The 21,697-nt window shown below is 39.1% G+C and overlaps 1 protein-coding gene across 3 annotated transcripts in view; it reads right to left on the bottom strand.

The window, feature by feature from the left end:
- zswim7.L (zinc finger, SWIM-type containing 7 L homeolog) overlaps positions 1-21,697 on the bottom strand; it is a 61,918-nt gene that overhangs the window by 17,808 nt on the left and 22,413 nt on the right. For all 3 annotated transcript variants that reach the window (XM_041580817.1, NM_001197138.1, XM_041580818.1), the window contains 1 exon segment: positions 20,968-21,070. In XM_041580817.1, coding sequence (XP_041436751.1) covers positions 20,968-21,070 — 103 coding nt within the window.

Genomic DNA, 21,697 nt, shown 5'->3' with positions numbered 1-21,697 from the left:
ACTAAATGTATCCATTAAGAACAGTTTAAAGGGTCAGCGGCCCCCTCTTCCCAGAGCTGCTTTTGATGAAAAATTAGACTTTATACTTCAATATTAGAACAGTCACACATAGAAAATAGAAAGTAATTGGAAAAAGTCTTTATTTCCGGTGAACCGGAAAAAAAAAACCCTTTAAGGTATGAACTACAGAAAGATCCGTTATCCAGAAAACCCCAGGTCTCAAGTATTCTGGATAACAAGTCCCATACCTGTACTGATATGATAATTTTGACAACTGAATGTGCAGATGATAATAGGGAACCTCTGCATAAATCCTTCCATCCACAGTTATAGCCTCGCGTCTTTTTCATGGTACAGTGGTTGTGATCTTTCTGCTTTCTAACATACTGAATGGCATTAGGCAGGAACAAAGTATTTGTAATGTTTTTGCAACTGGAAGACTTCAAGCCCCATGATGGATTAGAAGAATGTTTCTAAGATTGCAGGGCTAATTTGGATTAAAATACAACATACCTGCTGTTATTCCTGAGTCAAAATTCAGGACACTTCCAGCCACCATGTGGTCATGTTTAATTATCTGGGGTGATCTCCCTTGCGCTTTTCATCGTTTGTATTTGAGAAAGCTCTCAAATGGGTTAATCTTATATAGTTCGATCACTGTAATTATTATTGAATGTTCATGGTAATTATCTCAAATCGCAGCAAAGCATTCATCCCTCCAGACTCTTAAAGGGGGTTTTCAACTTTAAAGGGTATGTAAAGGCAAAAAAATAAAATCACATTTTTATTTTCATTAATGAAAGAGAAACCTACCTCCAATATATTTTAATTAAAAAATGTGTACCGTTTTTATAAGAAACCTGACTGTGTGCAGTGAAATTCTCCCTTCATTTACTTCTGTGGATAGGAATTGTCAGATGGTCCCTAACTGCTGAGCAGGGAAACAATCATACTTATGTACAGCAGGGGGAGCCCCCGCCTTACTTCCCAGCCATGCAGAACTCAAGCAGCTTTGTTTATGACGATCCCTAAGCAGCCCAGACCACACTGAGCATGTGCACAGTCTTAGTCTTGCAAAGATGTTTAACAAAGTTACAAGATGGTGACCCCCTGTAGCCAACTTTGAAAGCATAAATTATTTGTTTGATTAGGCTTGTGGTGCAGTAAGTTCATGTTTATATTTAGTATACAAAATACAGCATTTCTAGCCTTATTCTATTTTAGACTTTACATGCCCTTTAAAAAGTCAAATCACATGATGACAAAAATTGATGACAATTTTTTTTCATGAATCAAAGAGAAACTCAATTAAGTTAAATTTACCTAATTAAACAAGGATGTTTGACCTCAACATTTTTTCACCTTATGAAGAGTTAAAGATCTGACTAATATCTTCTCTGGGTGTGTAAAAAAAAAAAACACAAAGCATTTTGGCCTAAATCACATGTAAGCCCTATTTACCAGCACCCCTAGCACCGACATGCACAGCAGAAACATTTTACTCTATTGAGCATATGCTGCTGATCATGGGAAGGTAAGTAATGTCTTATAATCACTGGGAGGTGCCTAACATTTTGGCACACCCTGTGAATAGCTGGTTTTCTTATCCTTTAAAGGAGTTGACCACCTTTAAATTAACTTTTTGTATGATATTCTGAGACAATTTGCAAATTTTATTATTTGTGGTTTTTGGGTTATTTTAGGACTAGAAACCACAGAACACAAATCAGGACTAGGAACTACGGACAAGAAAAAAAAAACCCATCTAAAACCTATCACAGGCCAGGGCAGGGAACAGGACTTGTGATTTTAGACGCAAGGCACAGGGCGGCAATTTTTGATGAAAATTTAGTGTACATATCAATTTTAAAGGATGAATTATCAAATGCCTGAAATCCACCTAATGCAGGTCACATAATATACAAATATTTGTGCGTTATGTGACTTTATGCAATGTTGTAATTGTAATGCTGAGCTTAAACCAAGGGTCTTGCACTCCTTGGTTCTTCTGCTCACAATAAAGACCTATGTGTTTCATGCAGTGAAAATGAGGCAATGCATATAAAAATGTTAGAGCAATATAAGTCTCTTAGAGCCATAATCCTCCTGTATGCAGCTTGACTTCACAAAGATGTCTTGCTCCTCCAGATCTATGCACGTATACAATGCAATTTGCACTAGCATTTAAAATCATTTGATAGATGGTCTATAAAAGACATGGTTCTTCTGCCAGGGGAATCCAGTTTAATCTCTGTACTTTGTCTACCTTGCCAGAACCGTCATCCAATGAAGCAATTTCCCAGAAACCGATTTATAAATAATAGCCCACAACAAGACTAAATACGCTTTGTTAAACAAACTATCATTGGGGAGTTAAAGCCATATTAAAGTATTTACAGAGATTCTAACGGCAAGATTCAAAGCCATTATGTATCATTTGCAGGATACACGTTAAATGCACTGCCCAGATGGAAGCAATAGACTTTGAAATCACTAGCCAACCAATTGCAAGGAGCAACAATCTGGCAGCGCCTGGTGTATTTGCTCACCACTTATTTGCACACATTTATCAATATGTCCCCTGTGTACAAATGTATGTGGTTAAGTTTAGATTCCTTGGGGCAGATTCACTAAAGGGCGAAGTGGCCGACGCGAGCGTAAATTCGCCAGAAATTCCATTTGTAGGGACATCACCAATTCACTAACAAGCGTAGAGGACAATTCGCTAGTGAACGAGACCATTGCTAGTCTTCGTTCACACCCTGCCAGGTAACTTTTCACTCTGGTGTAGGGTTGCCACCTTTTCTGGAAAAAAATACCGGCTTTCATATATATTTATCTTTTTTCCCTATTAATAACATTGGTATGAGCCATAATTTTCACTGGCCAAGCAGGTAAGATACCGGCCAGGTGGCAACCCTACTCTGGCGTTACTCCGCAAATTCACTAAGATACAAATTTGAAAAAAAGAGAAGAGAAAATACAAAGAACCTTGTTTGTGTCTGTGGGTTGCCTTCAATGGTTAGATTTAACCCTCACTTCCATGGACAATGGATCAATTAGCTTAATGACCAACGTTTTTGACTTAGTTCATTCACCAATCAGTTAACACCTATATATGAAATTCACACCTTGTGACAATAAATATAAAGTGCTTGTATTAATACAACCAAATATCAGCACTGGTCACTTTTTGTATTCATTACCTTAATTACTATGATAAATATGAACTAAGAGTTTTTTTAACAATCACTGCAGCACAGGCACTTTATAATTTAAATTGTTCAATCATAATTCATTAACTAAATGATATAATACTAAAATTTTGTACAAATTAATTGTCATTGGTTTTATAATAGAATTATTAATTGATAAAAAATACACAGAGCCGGTGTAGTGACAATCAATATTTTAATTGGTTGTATTAATTCAAGCACAAGCACTTTATATTTATTGTCACAAGGTGTGAATTTCATATATAGGTGTTAACTGATTGGTGAATGAACTAAGTGGAAAAAGTGAATAAGTGAGTGAGTGATCAAGTGAGTGAATGACTGAATGAATGAGTGACTGAATGAGTGAATGAATGAGAGCGGGGCTGACAGCAGAGGGGAAGGGAGGAAGGGCGGGCTCACAGCAACAAGCATGGGCACTGGAGGGAGGTTGGGCTAACAGCAGCAAGCACGGTCACGGAAGGGAGGGCAGGCTGCAAGAACAGCCTCAGACCGGATTTGATGAAGCCCATTGTATTCTTCCTCTCTAAATTTTTTGGGGTCATATTCCTTGATTATATATTGTTCTTCTTTTACAGAACTTATATGATCTGTTTTATACCTTCAAATGTTTGCACATGTATGTATATTTTCTTCATTTGTTTCCTTTTGCTTTTTTTTTTCTTTATTCACTTTTTTTTTATAATACAAATGCCATATATAAAAGGCAGACCCCAAGTTTGCCTAGGAATTTGCATGCACTTGATTGGCCAAGTAATAGCTTGTTTTAATGCTAATGTAATAGTCTGTATTGATTTGATTGGATGGTGTATTCTCTCTTAATTGGCCACAACCTCTATAAAGAGCCTGTACAGGGGAGTGACCTTTACCCTTTGAGTAAGTGCCCAGTCAGGCACGAAATGCGTTTATCTGTTTTGTCATAATAAACATCTTTTATTTTAAACTGACTTTCTACTGTATCCACCTTTTTGATGATTCTCACACAAACTTTTTTTGTTTGGTAACACTATGGGGCAGATTTATCAAGAGTCCAAGTGAAAATTCGAATTTCAAATTTAAAAATTCAAATTTTCAAGTTTATTTTAGTGTAATTCGACTAGGGAATAGTTAAAATTTGATTCAAGTTTTTTTTAAAAAAAAATTTGAATTCAAATTTAGAAATTTATCATGTACTGTCCCTTTAAGAATTCAAATGTGACTATTCGCCAACTTAAGGGCAGAGACACATGGTCAGATTCAGGGAGATTAATCGCCCGGCGACAAATCTCCTCTTCTTAGGATCGACTAATCTCCCTGAATAGCCTTCCAGCCAGCTAGAATGAAAATCACTGGTGGGATGGCAATCGGAGCACTCTGTTTTCCGAAGTCGCCTGAAGTTTCCTCATGAGTAATCGCCCTGAATCTGACCGTGTCTCTCTGCCCTAAACCTGCTGTTTTAGCCTATGGGGGGGACATCCTGGAATCAATTTGGAGTTGTTTGGAGACATCCTGAATAATCTAGAGTGAAAAAACTCTAATCGAATTTGATTTGAGTTTGCTGTTGATCCCATTCACCCGAATTTGAAAAATGTGTTTGTTTTTTTTTAAAAGTTTTGATTTTTTTTTGTTTTAAAATCTGAAGCTGCATCCAGGGCGCCGAACGCTGGCAAAGTAGTGCTAGTATTACTGCGGCAAGCGAAGCGAAGTTGCGATATTGTTGCCTAATTTGCATACGGCGGGAAATTTAAGTTGAATGGACATATATGTTGCAGCAAATACATTACACTACACAAGCCCGGGAAAATCTGCATCTTAGTTAATTTGCGTAGTCACGCCTATTCATGCCAGAGCGCAACTTCGACAGGCGTAAGGGAGCGAATTACCGCTAGAGTCTATCTCCTTGAGAGATGCCTCTGAGGAAGCTGATTGGACCAGCGAAACGCGTCAGGCAGTGGGGACAGGATGCTGACCAGCAGGGAAGAAGCCACGAGGGACAGGAGAAGCTGGCTTTTTTACTCCTACCCCGGAAAGAACTGGGCAACCTGCAAGGGACAGCTAATTTTACAAAAACACCTGTGAAACCTGACTAAAATGTGAGTGCAATTTTTTTTCGATTTTTTTAAAATATTTATTAAAGCATATTACATGGAGTGACGGAGGAGGAGAGGGGCGCAGTTACCATTATATGCGATCTAAAGATCATCGTCTTGTAAGTAGGCCTTTTAGCCATCCCTTGGTGGAAGCCACGCTTGCATGCTGAAAAGTGAAATTAAACACAGTCCCCTAAGTGGAGAAAAAAAAGGAACTTTAAAGGGGAGACAACAGAACACAATATAAACTCTGTATACCAACACGTGGTGTGTAACTACCATATTGGAAATACTACACTATATATCTATTTATTTTCTCTTTTCTGTTTCTGGTGTGCTTGACTCCGTTGCCAAAGGCGCTGATCCATTTTATATCTTATGTGAAGCATTCTACAGTTGAGAGACTGAAGCAGAATTGGCAGGAGGAAACCAAACTAAAGGACTAACCTTTTTCCTATTCTTGTGCATATTTTGCATTTTCTGCATTTTATCGCGTTTGGAGTATTTCTTTTGTAAAGCTAGCGAAGTTACATCTGCGCCCGTTTCGAAGTAACAAAATGACGTCATGGTGGCGAATTTTCTGCATTTTATCGCATTTGGAGTATTTATTTTGTAAAGCTAGCGAAGTTACGCCTGTGCCCGTTTCAAAGTAACGAAATGACATCACGGTGGCGAATTTTCGCCAACGTTAGTCACTTTGTCCTTTAGTAAATCTGCCCCCTCGACTGTGTGAGTGCACCCATCCAGTTTGGCTAGCAAAGTTGTGCAACAATACTAATCAGCATGTGGTGAAGGGAGAGGAGAAAGAAGAGCCCTAGAATGGGATCCACAGGGATCAAGAAGAAGGGGACAGCCTCGAAAAACATGGAGAAGATCAGTGGAAGAAGAAATTATAAAGATGGGAAAAACATGGAATGAGATCAAGAGAATATCAACAAATAGATCTGAATGGAGAGTCTTCACGGATGCCCTATACTCCACTGGGAGTCTTAGGAACAGATGATGATGTGGTTAGCTTGAGAAATGTTCGTTTATTTATTATCTTGGGATAGGGTCAAATATTATATGTATTCGTTTATAGGTATAATCTTTGCCATTGCAGAGGCCTATCATTGGACACCCAGCCAGAGGAACAGTAGCAGCATGCCTTGGGATATATTCCATACTCTTCGCTTTCTGACAGCACTCTCAAGATGCTCTGCAAAGTTCAAGACAATTACACTGAAGAGAAGTGAACATGTCCAAAATGAACTAGCCTTTGTAGATAAGAACAAACACTATAAATATCCGTGCAAATGTGAAATACGCAACCACATATGTAATATTTGTCAGTCCAACTAAACACCTTTACACGCTCAGCCAACATTAACAGTATCATTGATTTTGACTTGATATCAAATTTAACAAGACAATAAAACCGCAAGGAAAAACAAAACAGCTTTTTCTCCCAAGTTTGGATTAGTCGGCATTTGATCTGAGATTGTTTACTGAACATTCTGAACTACTGAACAGCCCAGATGGTGGATCTTTTCCTTCTGTTTCTGGAAAGGGATGTCGACATGCAGCAAGTCATTACCAAGCAGAAAGTAGAATAACTATAAAGTTATCAGCCCAAATTTATGATCATCATATCCAAAATGTCAGATTTGCTGGTTACCAACTAATTCTGTCCAAAAGGCAGTAGCAAATGTTAACGATCGCTCTCCCATTACCCCATTTTGTTGCTTTTGGAGATACTTCCTTTGAGTAAACATGAACAGAAGAGCAAAGGACAGTCTATGTGTGGGATGGATCACAAACACAAATATAACACTAAAATATAATATAAATAAATCTCTGCATAATCCAAAGATTTATGCAATCCGATGACCTTTCATGATTCTTGCATGGCGGTAAATTTTCATTTGGTTTTAAGGATTTTTTTATTTGCCTTCTATTTCTGACTCTTTCCAGCTTTCAAATGGGGGGGGTCACTGATCCCCACCTTAAAAACAAATGCTCTGTAAGGCCACAAATGTATTCTTATTATGACTTTTTATTACTCATATTACTATTCAGGCCCACCCCTAATTACATTCCAGTCTCATATTCAAATTAATGCATGGTTGCTAGGGTAATTTTGACCCTAACTAATAACTACAAATAATAAAAAAATTAATGGCAAATGGTCTCAGAATATCACTCTCTACATCATACTAAAAGTTCAACAATCCCTTTAAAGGAGAATTTAACCCTAACGTTAAAAAAGCCCTACGCACCTTCCCTACATAGACCTCCTTCCCTTCCAGCGTTACCCAGGGCAAATGCCCTAAAGTTTTACTTACTCCTTGGTGCAAATTCAGGCATTGGAGTTCACGGGCGCCATCTTCTTCTCTTCGGAAATCTTCTGAATGAGAGTGGCGTGGCAGCGCATGCGCAGTTGGAGCAGCTTTCTGTTTCGCAACAACTGCACATGCCCCGAAACTCGTGAAAATTGCCGAAGTGCCAGTCTCATTCCAAAAATTACAGAATTGGCTGAAGATGGCGCCCACGAACTCTGATGCCTGAATCTGCACCGAGGGTTAAGTAAAAAGTTAGGGCCATTTACCCAGGGTAACACTTAGGCTGGGGGGAGGAGGTACTATGTGGGTAGGTTTTTTTTTTTAACGTTAGGGTTGAATTCTCCTTTAAGGACTTTTCTGGTGTTTCATTGTCAAAATGTGGATGACAATATGCACCGTGTGTCACTGCCCTTGGTTTGTATAATGGAAGTGCTGCAGACCCTTAGAATGGAATACAAAATGCCCACTTCTGGGCTACGTTAAATTAAACCCTTTTAAAAGGTATTACCATAATTGTAAATCTTTCAGGGATGTGTGAATGAAGCAGCTTTCGTTATAAAATGTGCCACGCACCATGCAATATCATGACTCAATATCATGACTGCTTGGATCGGATATTCAAACGTCTGTCTGCCCGTCCCAGTTAGATCTACTATTATGTACAAAGCAGGTGAAACTTTATGGAAAGATCAGCTCTTCCTGTGAGGTCATTAAAACATCCAGATTTGGCCTACCAGATGGTAGGCCTCCAGTTATTTGACTCCAGGCTCACAAATCACATTGTAGACTGCAAAGACCTGAAGAAGACTACATCAAAGGTCAGATGTGATCCTCGTAAAAGGCATTTTCAAGCCTGCCCAACCATGACCATGTATGGAGCCAAAACAATAGCTTGCAAGACTGAGACCTAGTACAGGTACAGGACACATTATTCTAAAAAAAGCTCCGAATTATGGAAAGGCAGTCTCGCATAGACTACATTTTATCAAAATAATACAGATTTTTTTTAATTATTTTGTTTTTCTCTGTAATAATAAAACAGTACCTTGCACTTGATCCAAACTAAGATATAATTCATCCTTATTGGAAGCAAACCCAGCCTGATGAGTTTATTTCATGTTTACATGATTTTCTAGTAGGTATCAAAATAAAAATTATGGAAAGATCTATTATCTGGAAAACCCAAGGTCCCGAGCATTCTGGATAACAGGTCCCATACCTGTACAGGAAGATTTTTATGCTCGTGTTGCACAAAAACTGTTAAATTCTGAGGATGTCAGAAATAATTCAAACCAAACCAATTCAACCAATAGCAGATAACCAGCAATATGGCTCATATACATTGGTCCTAGAATAGGCTAATAAATTATAGTGGCCCTTAGGTACCATATTTAAAATTAGCATTTTATGTTGGTACACTATCTCCATGGGGGCTCATCAAATTATATGTTAAACAGGAGAATATATCAGTCACAGAAAAAAGAGGAATTCCATAGAAAACTGTAACAAAAACATAACAGACTACACTTCAGTAGTAATAACAACAATACGTCAATAGCGATCTCAGCACGATCTATCAGATGTACAGTAAACAAAAGCATCACACGCAGAGACTACTAAATGTGGAGGGAAGGAAATAGTTTAGCAAATGTCCAAACATGTAAGAAAAAAATTGAGGGCAATGGGTCAACAGATGGGTTCGTTGGAAGCCATGAGATCGACAGAGCGGGGGGTCTCTTGTGAAAGGTTTCCTGTCTTTAGAGTACAAATTATTCTTATTAAAATAAATAGGGCAACTCTCAAGTAGTGACAAATTTTGATGGAGGGACGACATATCCACCACGAGGTTTCCGTTTGCAATAGAATTGGCTTGTTTGCAAATTAACCTCTCCAATTGTAGAACACATGGTTTTATAATTGCATTATGACAGATCAAAGGTCACCCTCCAGATTTCACGCTGGCAGGCCTTTGTTCTTCATTGCATTAAGGTGTGGTATATGCTACAACATGCTTACCATTGTGTGCTACTCTGCCTCCTACTGAGAACATTACTGTAGTTAATGTAACTCCAAACAATTATGTGCTCTCTCTCCACACGACACTATGGAAGGCCCATGGCTCAAATGCACGTTTTCTGTCTGAATTCTTCCTCTAGTATCAGGCAAATTTAATTCAGATAAATGAAAGGCTACACTGCCACCATACAGTGCTTCTCCGTCGGCTGGGCCTAATTTGGTATTGTGAATTTTAAGGGACACTTAAAATGGCAACCGATGTCTCGAATAAATAATGCCTAACTGTACAACGCTAGTAAATACAGCAGTTATGAATGCAGGTCGGTGTAGTTGCTTGTAAACTAAGTTCCAAGGATTGATCAGGGAAAACCCATAACCCACAGTCTAGAAATGCTAGACCTAGTAACTAGACAGGAAGAGGAGTGGTCAACAAAAAATAATGGCTACCATGTATTACCATGTCCACCCTAACCCATGCAGGGCTCCACTCCATCCTATACTACCTAAAGGAAAGTATGTGGGCACCTGCCTTGCAGCATCTTACACATTCTAAAGCCAAGGGTATTCGCTGGTCCTTTCTAGCAACAGTGACCTTTCTTCCGCGACTCTTCTGGAAGGGCTTTCCACTGTTTGGACATTGTTGGCTGGATTTGCTTCCATTCAAAACTAAGAAGTTGTGCACGGATATTGCGATATCAGGTCTGGATTGCACTGGTATTTCATCTCATCCCACGAGTTTAAATGGGTTGAAAGTATTGTGTTTAATCTACCGCTCTCCCGTCTTAAATCGGTTGAAGTCATTATCAGGTTGATTTGACAGGCTCTGTTCAGGTCTGTCAAGTTCTTCCAACTCACATCTCTACATGGACCTTCTTTGTGCGCTGGGTTATTATATTGCTTAACAAGAAAGGCTGCCACAAAATAGGAGTTTAGATTAGTCAAGAATGGCAATGTATGATTGGCACATGTGTCTGGAATGATGGGTGTGGCTAAAGTAGTCAATTTTAATAATTAAAAGGGATGACTTATACTTTTAACTACATAGCGTACCTGAACCCCTAGAAAACCTATGCATTAAACTTTTTATTAAACTAGGAAGCTGAAGAGGCAGGCGATTAAACATCAAAAAAAAAATTTTAGTTGATTTATGACATTGGGTTTGATGTAGGCATTTTAAAACAATAATGTGACTATATACATGAGTATATAGATATGTTTCTAAAAATGTGCAAGTACAGGTATGGAATCAGTCATCCGAAAACCTCTAAATCTGAAAGCTCTGAATTATGGTATGGCCTTCTTCCACAGAATTCCATTTTATCCAAATAATTTAAAAAAAATTAAAATTATTTCCTTTTTCTCTAATAAGAAAACAGTTTCTGGTACTAGATCCAAACTAAGAATTTAAGAATTAATCCTTATTGGAGACAAAACCAGCCTATTGGGCTTATTTAATGTTTAAACGATTTTCAAGTAGACTTAAGGTATGAAGATCCAAATTACAGAAAGATTCATTATACGGAAAACCCCAGGCCCCGTGCATTCTGGATAACAGGTCCTATACCTGTATGTGTGACAAAGCTAGTAGGGAAGCCAGTTAAATGATATAAAGTACTGCCTGTGGAAGTAAGGCTGTAATGGAACTTCTAATATTAAAAACAAACATATCTGCATACAACAAAATCATTGAAAATGTTGGGTCAAAGTCCATGGGAACATGTCATACAACATTAAATGAAAAATATACAGATATCCAACTAACACTAAAGCAAAAACATTATTTTTGGATAAGATAGTTTCACTACTTAATGTGCCAGATGTGAGGATCCAGGGCAGCAAGTCTCTAATGGCTGAGGCAGGTCAGCTAGAATATTAAAGGCTGCTTTATTAATAGCGCAAGGACAAAAAATGTTTAAAAGAAATGTAATCAAATCTAAATGAGAGAAATAATGACCAAGGTCGAGGGATGAAACTTATTCAGATGCTTGAGATGTCTTCCCTTCGTTTTAAAGGAGAACTAAAACTTAAAAATAAAAATGGGTAAAAATGCCATATTTTATATACTAAACTTATTGCGCCAGCCTAAAGTTTCAGTATCTCAATAGCAGCAATGATCCAGGACTTCAAACTTGTCACAGGGGGTCACCATCTTGGAAACTGTCTGTGATACTCACATGCTCAGTGGCCTCTGAGCAGCTGTTGAGAAGCTAAGTTTAGGGGTAGTCGCAAAATATCAAGCAGAAATTAGGTTTTTCTGTAATATAAGGTGATGCTACAGGTCTGATTATTAAATTCTGATGCTAATTGCACTGGTTTCTGTGCTGCCATGTAGTAATTATCTGTATTAATTACTAATCAGCCTTATATTGTGACATTTCTATTCTATGTGTACTGTATATTGTGAGTGGGTCCCTAAGCTCAGTAAGTGACAGCAGCACAGAGCATGTGCAGTGAATCAGCAGAAAAGAAGATGGGGAGCTACTGGGGCATCTTTGGAGACACAGATCTTTACTGCTAAAGGGCTGTGGTTGCCTTTGGCTGGTACAGAAGCACAAAACATAATGTACAACATGTCTACCTACTTCTTTAGTTAAGCTTTAGTTCTCCTTTAATGCCAGCAGATTTTTCCATACATTGTTGTTCTGAAGACAAAGGCAGGACATTGCCAGACAAACCCCTTGCAATATAATGTTTTCTACTAGCTAATGAAAAAAAGTGAGGAGTGGCTACTTTTCTTAATAGACATATAATGATAATGTTTGGGAGCAACCAAACAGAAGAGAACAGTACAAGATGCAGACACAGTAATTACTGGGGATTTTTGTATGGTTCAGATTTAGCTGAACCCTTCACAGTTGATTTTCTCATCTTCAAAGCTTCAAGGTATCTGTGAAGCTCAATCAAGGGGTGGGGGGATTTCCAATTAAACAATCAGGCGATTTATTTTCTTGATCACTAGTATGTTTACGAAAAACTTGAATGGGATAATTTTCTTTTGTCGACCTAACGTGATTGAGTATTTCCAATTTATTTCAGCAAAAATACCGTATATACTCGATAAGCCGAGTTTTTCAGCCCCCAAAATATGCTGAAAAAAGCTACCTCGGCTTATACTTGGGTCAAGCGAAAAAACTAATAGTCGCCGGCATCTAAGAATAGTCGCCGGCGTCCAAGAATAGTCTCCAAGAATATTCGCCGGCGTCCAAGAATGGTCGCCGGCGTCCAAGAATGGTCGCCGGCATCCAAAAACGAGACGCCGGCACCTCCAATGGGAGCAGAAACCCTCAATTTTTTGATTGAAACTTACCAGAAGCTGCTGCATTTCTCACCCTCGGCTTATACTCGAGTCAATAAGCTTTCCCAGTTTTTGGAGGTAAAATTAGGTACCTCGGCTTATACTCGAGTATATACGGTAGTTGAAAGTTGAAACTACACATATCTTCTATAGAAGTTTGTCAAGTGGGGGTGGTTTTGTCATTATATTATACACAAGAAAATAAAAAAGCTTGGTATCCAATTTTAAATACATTTATACCTTATGGTTATATAAAGTTATCTCTTATGGTTATGTGTGTGAAGTCTTCTATTGGCCTAGTTTAAACAGCAAATATCTTATTGTTTGTTATGGGACAAACGTTGTACCATTTATTACATTTGGGGATAGGAGTTCAGCAGAACGAATCTGAACCCTTAAATTCCCTTGAATCTTAAAGGGCAAGTAAAGTCTAAAATAGAATAAGGCTAGAAATGCTGTATTTTGTATACTAAATATAACCATGAACTTACTGCACCACAAGCCTAATCAAACAAATAATTTATGCTTTCAAAGTTGGCTACAGGGGGTCACCATCTTGTAACTTTGTTACACATCTTTGCAAGACTAAGACTGTGCACATGCTCAGTGTGGTCTGGGCTGCTTAGGGATCGTCATAAACAAAGCTGCTTGAGTTCTGCATGGCTGGTAAGTAAGGCGGGGGCTCCCCCTGCTGTTCATAAGTATGATTGTTTCCCTGCTCAGCAGTTAGGGACCATCTGACAATTCCTATCCACAGCAGTAAATGAAGGGAGAATTTCACTGCATACAGTCAGGTTTCTTATAAAAACGGTACACATTTTTTAATGTGCGCTCTGCTCTGAAGTACAATATTCTGGAATGGCGGTCACAGTCCCCCGAATTGAATATCATGAAAAATCTACGGGATGATTTGAAGCAGGCTGTCCATGCTCGGCAGCCATCAAATTTAACTGAACTGGAGAGATTTTGTATGGAAGAATGGTCAAAAATACCGCTATCTGGTTTCCATAAGGCATGTTATATATTAAAAGGAAGTTGCTAGTTTAAAAGCTCAGCCAATGATAAAAAATGTTTCAAAGAATTAAGAGGGGTTCTCAAACGTATTCATATAACTGTAATGGCAAACTTGTAGCATCACAGAGCAATAGTCCGTGACCTCCATGGGAAAGCTGGATGTAAGCAGAAGAAGGCAAGTAATTTAAAAATAAAAAAAAAGACCAACTGAAAAGCTGCTAAGAATAGTACATTTTAATTGCTAATTGTAACATAAAAAAGTAAACTAGCTCTTTAAGTCTGCTGTGTGTCTGTGACATAGTTTTCTCTGCTTTAAACAGTTGACATATAAATTACCTAGCTAATAGATAAGCTAAACCATCACATTAGTTGAAATCAATATCACTTTAGAGAAGCAACACACACACACACCACTGCAAGGGAGTCATGTTTTGCTTTTAAGTTTTTCGTATTAACGACACTCAATAGGATACGGTTATCTCACTCAGCTTTATAAGCACATGAAGGACACGCACTCACATCCGAGCAACACACCCATTGGTAGACGTTACCCCTGTAGTCAGGCCTGGACTGGGGGTCAAAATAGGCCCTGCCATTCCAAGTACACAGAGGCCCAAACAGCCCCCTACCAGCCCACTATATGGTAACTTTTTATGGAACCATACAGCAGCCCCTCTGGCATTTGCCAGAACCCACAGATTGCCAGTCCGGGCCTGCCTGTAGTAGTCGGGGAGCGTAGCTGCTAAATATAAAGACAAATAATTGCAGGTACAGACACAGATCATTTAACTTGGATTGAGACTAACTATGCCTTAACCTACACCCTATATTTGTATATACAGGTATAGGATCCCTTATCGGGAAACCCGATATCCAGAAAGCTCCGAATTACGGAATGGCTGTCTTCCATAGACTCCATTTTATCCAAATAATCCAAATTTTTAAAAATGATTTCCTTTTTAATAAAACAGCAGCTTGTACTTGATCCCAACTAAGATATAATTAATCCTTACTGGAAGCAAAACCAGCCTATTGGGTTTATTTAATCTTTAAAGGAATTTCTAGTAGACTTAAGGCATGAAGACCCAAATTACCGAAAGATCCGTTATCCGGAAAACCCTAGGTCCCAAGCATTCTGGATAACAGGTCCCATACCTGTATTGTTTTTCTTCAGTGTCCTTCACAACGGTGTTGCTTTGTGCTTGGTTTAAAATGACACCTACACCTTTCCTTTACCTAATAAACTTTATTCTGGATCCTAAAATAACCTATAACTCTGCATTTTATGGTTTTAAATATCAGGGTTGCACCGAATCTCTGATATGGCTAGAAATTGTCAGAGGAGTTTCTCTTCTTGGGTTTTGTTTTTTGGGCTATTGAGACGCTGTCGCAAATCATCAAGCAGAAAATGAGGTTTGTCAGTCATATAAACTTATGCTACAGGGATGATTATTTAATTCTGATGCTAATTGCACTGTTTGTGTGCTCTCATGTAGTAATTATCTGTATTAATTACTAATCGGCCTTATATTGTGACATTTCAATTCTATATGTACTGTATATTGTGAGTGGGTCCCTAAGCTCAGTAAGTGACAGCAGCACAGAGCATATGCAGTGAATCAGCATAAAAGAAGATGGGGAGCTACTGGGGCATCTTTGGAGACACAGATCTGTACTGCTAAAGGGCTGTGGTTGCCTTGAGCTGGTACAGAAGCCCAAAACATAATGTACAACATTTCTAGATTACGTCTTAATTGAGCTTAAGTTACCCTTTAAAATCTAGTTATGTAAATTAGAGATCTACACAGGTCTGTTTTCGCAAACCGCGTCCTACCAGTACCAGAATACCCGTTTACCCACATTATTTTCCCTATCCTGATACACCAAACCTGCTCCCGGGGGTAAGCATGTAAATATATACCAAGGATGCACCGAATCCACTATTTTGGATTCGGCCGATCCCCCGAATCCTTCGCAAAATATTTGGGTGAAAATCGAACCCTAATTTGCATATGCAAATTAGGGGAGGGAAGGGGAAAACATTTTTTACTTCCTTGTTTTGTGACAAAAAGTCACGCAATTGCCCTCTTAGTTGCTCGGTTCGGCCGAATCCTGCTGAAAAAAGGCGAATCCAGAACCAAATCCTGGATTTGGTACATCCCTAATATCTACTCACATGCTTATTGAGTCTCGCCTGTTTCTTTCAAGACACCTATCGTTTATAATAATACAAAGAACAAAAATGAGGAGTGAAAAGTGCAGAGGGTTACCAACTAAAGCTGGAATCCATCACAGATTCAAAATGTTATAATGTAACAGTTTAACGCTCAAGGTAAGGTAATTAAACTGTTCAGATTTGGCAGCATTTTTACTTTCCACTAATTTCCCTTGCATTCAAAAATCGACAGAGCATGTCTGAGTCTTTCAAGAGACAGAATTCCCTGAACTCTCAAAAATCTAAACATGCCAGGGATTATAATAGCAACATTACATCAGATGGGCCCTGTGCTAGTGATCTGGCTAGTCATTTGTTAACTAGTCAAATAAGGAAAACTTGGCCAGCTAATGGCTTCATTCAGCACATATATGTGGTTGCTGGGTAACTTGGAACATCATCAAGTCATCCAATGTCTTGGGTCCATACTGCCAACCCAGAGCATGCCCAACTTTCCAAAAAAAAAAAAAAAAAAAAAGCTTTGCACCTATAACATGCTGAGCTTTTTATTTTTCGTTTGGGGAAAGTAAAAACACATCAGCAGGAAGGAGAGGTATTTGAAGGAAGAAATCATGCGAGAGAGTTAGGAACTGGTGTGGTTTTAGTACCCGAAGTCTCAAGCATTTTTAAATCGGGCCCTAAATTTCCAGTATCTCAGGCAGACCCTGTGCATGTTATACGTGATTAAGGGCACCTGTCTTGTGAATGTTTTCCCCACCAGAGGTATAGGCTAAAAGAACCCGCACTCTAGGTGGAAACAATCATTTTTTAATAAAAAAATAACACCCACCAGCTAGAGTCCTGCACGGGTCCATGTTTTGGAACCCATACCCGACCCGTACCTGCAACCCGCAACCCGGACCCACATTCTTACCCGCTTGGACCCGCTACCCAACCCGCAAGTACCTTATCCACAACCCGGACCTGCTGACCATCAAGAATCAGGAAGTGCTGTCATTGTAAACCAGAAGTGAAATCATCGGAAGTAGGCGTGATCAGAAAAAATGAGTAAAAACCGCTATTGAGAAGACATGTGGCCCGACCCTCACACCCGCAGAACCGCCGACCTGCGTCTATACCCGCACCCGGAACTTCTACCCGCAACCCACAGACTACCCATTTTTGCGTGTACCCGCGAATACCCGACCGCTGCAGGACTCTACCACCAGCACTAGACTGCTATGTTATATAGCTGACATGCACATGAGAGAATCTCCCCGCTTGCTCATTAAGTGCATGCATCTGATTTAAGGTGGCCATACACGGGCAGATAAAGCTGCCAATATCGGTCGTTTAGACCAATTTGACAGCTTATCTGCCCGTGTATGGGGGCTTCCGGCGGATCTTCCTGATCGATATCTGGCTACGATATCAATCGGGAAGGTTTGATTTTTACCCGACCGACCCGTCGAAGCCACTTGGCGTATCGTAATCTGATCGTTCGACCATAAGGCCGAACGTTCAGATTACCCCCGATACAGCCATGCCGTTAGTGGCATTTCCGGGAAAGATCCGCTTGTTTGGCGACGTTGGATCTTTGAGTCTATGGCCAGCTTAAGGCACAGTGGATGCACCTCACAAGTTTACGGCACACTCATGGCTCTCGCTCATTATGTGCATGCGGTGCTCCAACATGGCTCCCTCCCAGTCTGGGCAGACTAGCGCTGCTGGGGGATATTTTTAAAAAAGAAAACAACTATTTTTTTCCCCAGCCAGAGTTCAATCTCTATTAGCCCAATCTCTATTAGGTTGTACGAATGAAGAGAAGCATTAAGGTGGTGAAGGAGTCAAGCACAATATAGTTTGCATTAGAAGAGTGTGGCAGAGATAAAGCTTAAAGGAGCCTACATAAACGACCAAGTACTCTAGAGCAACCAATTGGTTTGGATGGATCTAGTGAAGCATATGATAAGAGTCTGGTTCAGTATTGGTTAAAGTCTGGGGGATCTAGAGAATTAAACACTCTTCTGGAATTGCAATGCAGTAAATGAACCATTAATTTTAACACACAAAGTACGCACAAGTATACAATACATAAACATGACAGAAAAAAGGAGGGGCCCCCTATCTTCTTGGCATGTTTCATGACCATCTATATACAGATTCCTTTCTTGTTTAGCCAGAGAGTGGCAGGGATCCAAGAACCACCAGCTGATTTATCCCACCATTTGTATTACTTGTCATGTAAATGTCACAGATATTTGCAGAGCCTCCATACAATGCAAAAAGGTTTCTAAATTAGCAAAGCTTCATTTCCGTGTCCAGCACCGACTGGCTGGGAAAATGTAGCTCTTTCACAGATGAGGGATGGAAATATGTGAATATTTTTAAAATATAATGAGTTTGTGAACAATTACTTTTTCTTTCATGAGTTACGGGCATGGGACCTACTATCCAGAAAGCTTGGAACCTAAGGTATTTCTGTGACATAAAGGATATTCACTAAAAAACCCAATAGGAATTTTTTGCCAACAACATGGTTGCATGCAAACTTAGAGACTTAGGTAGTCTTTTATTAAAAGCAAATCAGTCAAATGGTTAGAACACTATAGAAAAGGTATTGCTATATTATAGAGCTTTCTGAATAATAGGTTTCCAAAGAACAGAGCCAATACATACAGTATACTTTACCTATAACATATACAACATTTATTAGTAATAAAGAATATAAAAGAAAATGAAATATGTACAGTGGAACCTTAATTTTATATCCCCTGATTTTAAGTTTCCCCTAATTTTACATTGTTGTTTTGTGGTCCGACCTATATATTAGGGATGCACCGAATCCACTATTTTGGATTCGGCCAAACCCCTGAATCCTTTGCGAAAGATTCGGACGAATACCGAAATTAATCCTAATTAGCATATGCAAATTAGGGATGAGAAGAGGAAGACATTTTTTATTTCCCACACATGATTTCCCTCCCCTCCCCTAATTTGCATATGCAAATTCCGATTCAGTTCGGCCAGGCAGAAGGATTCTGCCGAATCCGTATACTGCTGGATTTGGTGTATCCCTACTATATATTATGCATAATACATTTCCCTGATTTTACATTTTCCTGGATTTTACATCATTTTTTGAAAAATGTAAAATGGGGGTTCTACTGTATCTTCACTGCTGTATCATGGGTCACCTGAATTCTTAATAGAAGAATATATTCTGTATGGAAGCACTTGGGTTCTGTTATAATCCTGGTGGAGGTTATAAGGTCTTCTCATGTTTGTGTGGGTTGCCTTCTTGTGAATACTCAGATCTTCTTAGCAGTCCATGGAAGACAGCCTTCCACTAATTCTGATCTTTCTGGATAATGGGTTTCCAGATAACAGATCCTATACCTGTACTTGTGAACTTCACTAGGCTTGGGGCTACCACGAGTTTGTACGGACATGTGAATAGTTAAATTATAGGTAAATATAGTATGCATAGTTACATTTTCTAGTTAAAGGGAAAAACGATGGGAAAACAATTATGCCGTGGAACTGTTGTGTGTCTTATGTTCCTAATGCATCCTATGCCCAAATGAATGTTTCTTCAGTGCTCCCATAATTAAACAATTGACTTCTGTTCTCCAATTCCTTGTTGCTCTTACCAGTTCTCCCCTTCTTATTTGTATCTCATCACCCCTCCTGCTCTACCCCACCATCTATACCCAACGTTTTCATCTTTATCCCCTTCTCTCCCTCTTTCCTTGCATTCTCCCTCTTCTGTGTCACTACTTATGCTGTGCAAATCCAGTTCTGCTTTCTTTATGCAACACTGCTCCACTACAAGTATAGAGCTCTGGTTGTCAAGTCTGAATAGTGTTAAAGGAGAAGTAACCCCTTAAAATGAACGTGGCAAAAAATGCCATATTTTATATACTGAACTTATTGCACCAACCTAAAGTTTCAGCTTGTCAATGGCAGCAATGATCCAGGACTTCAAACTTGTCACAGGGGGTCACCATCTCAGAAAGTGTCTCAGTGGGCTCTGAGCAGCTGTTGAGAAGCTAAGCTTAGGGGTCGTCACAAATTATCAAGCAGAAAATGAGGTTTGTCTGTAATATAAGCGGATACTACAGGGCTGATTATTAAATTCTGATGCTAGTTGCACTGGTTTCTGTGCCGCAATGTAAAAATTATCTGTATTAATTATTAATCAGCCTTATATTGTGCCATTTCTATTCTATGTGTACTTTATATTGTGAGTTGGTCCCTAAGCTCAGTAAGTGACAGCAGCACAGAGCATGTGCAGTGAATCAGCAGAAAAGAAGATGGGGAGCTACTGGGGCATCTTTGGACACACAGATCTTTACTGCTAAAGGGCTGTGGTTGCCTTGGGCTGGTACAGACGCCCAAAACATAATGTACAACATTTCTAGCTACTTCTTTAGTTAGGCTTTAGTTCTTCTTTAAAGCAACAAAGCATATCTGCTAAAACAAGTGTTATCAGCTGGCAGAAACCAAAAGCTTACTTTTGTAGGGTGCTTCTATCATACTGGCAGATAGACTACGTGTGGACATATACAAGCCATAAGGCAAACAAAGTGTTTTCAAGGGGATAGTTAAAAGTAGAGGTAAATCTAAAAACAACTGGACTTGCTGAGTAATCATTAAGACGTTTCACTACTCATCCGAGCAGCTTCTTCAGTTCAGTTGCTCGGATGAGTAGTGAAACGTCTTCAATGATTACTCAGCAAGTCCAGTTGTTTTTAGATTTACCTATACTAGATATACCATGAACTGGATGAATGAAAATCTTCATAGTCATATTTATCTATGGACCATTATAAAGTACTGGAACATAACTAAACGGCCTTACCTGGAACACTGACCTTCCGCTTGGACTGGTCACATGGCTGACTGAACGCTGATCCACTAAATCCAGCGCGTATAGTGCAGTGGGCCCAAAGATAAATTTCAAGCTAAAAAAAAAAAAAAAAGCGACACGTACAATGCAAATTAAAGGGATACAGTTATGGATAACATTCTGCTTCTTAAATGCTTTATTAAATATTTATGCTATAGGAGAATTCTGTGTTTGAAATCTTCAAAGGAAATGTTTAGATATTTTCAAGTATAATGTGAGGCAATCCATGTATATATACTGTATATTAGCTATATTAGCTACTGAGGGTAAATTCAGAGGAACAGTTCTTTACTGATAAAGGGCTGTGATTGTCTTGTTATAGAACTCTACAACATATGTTCAGCATTTGGTACCTTACTTCTTTGAGGAGAAGGAAAGCTACAGAGGCATTTTATTGCCAATAGATTAGCTGCAATAGTGCAAGCTAGAATGCTATATTTATTCTGTAGAATGGTTTACCATACAGGAGTAAAAAGCTTTAGAAGCGGTTTGTTTAGGATAGCAGCTGCCATATTAGCTTGGTGTAACATCACTTCCTGCCTGAGTCTCTCCCTGCTCACTTATAGCTCTGGGCTCAGATTACAGCAGAGAAGGGAGGGGGGAGCAAACTGAGCATGCTCACACCCAGGGCAAGGAGGTTTAAGCTGAAGGCAGGAAGTCTGATACAGAAGCCCATGTGTAC

The sequence above is a fragment of the Xenopus laevis genome, chromosome 2L (genome assembly GCF_017654675.1).
Source record: "Xenopus laevis strain J_2021 chromosome 2L, Xenopus_laevis_v10.1, whole genome shotgun sequence".
NCBI lineage: Eukaryota > Metazoa > Chordata > Amphibia > Anura > Pipidae > Xenopus > Xenopus laevis.
Note: the sequence above shows the minus strand (reverse complement) of the source record. Positions and strands in the feature narration are given on the sequence as shown.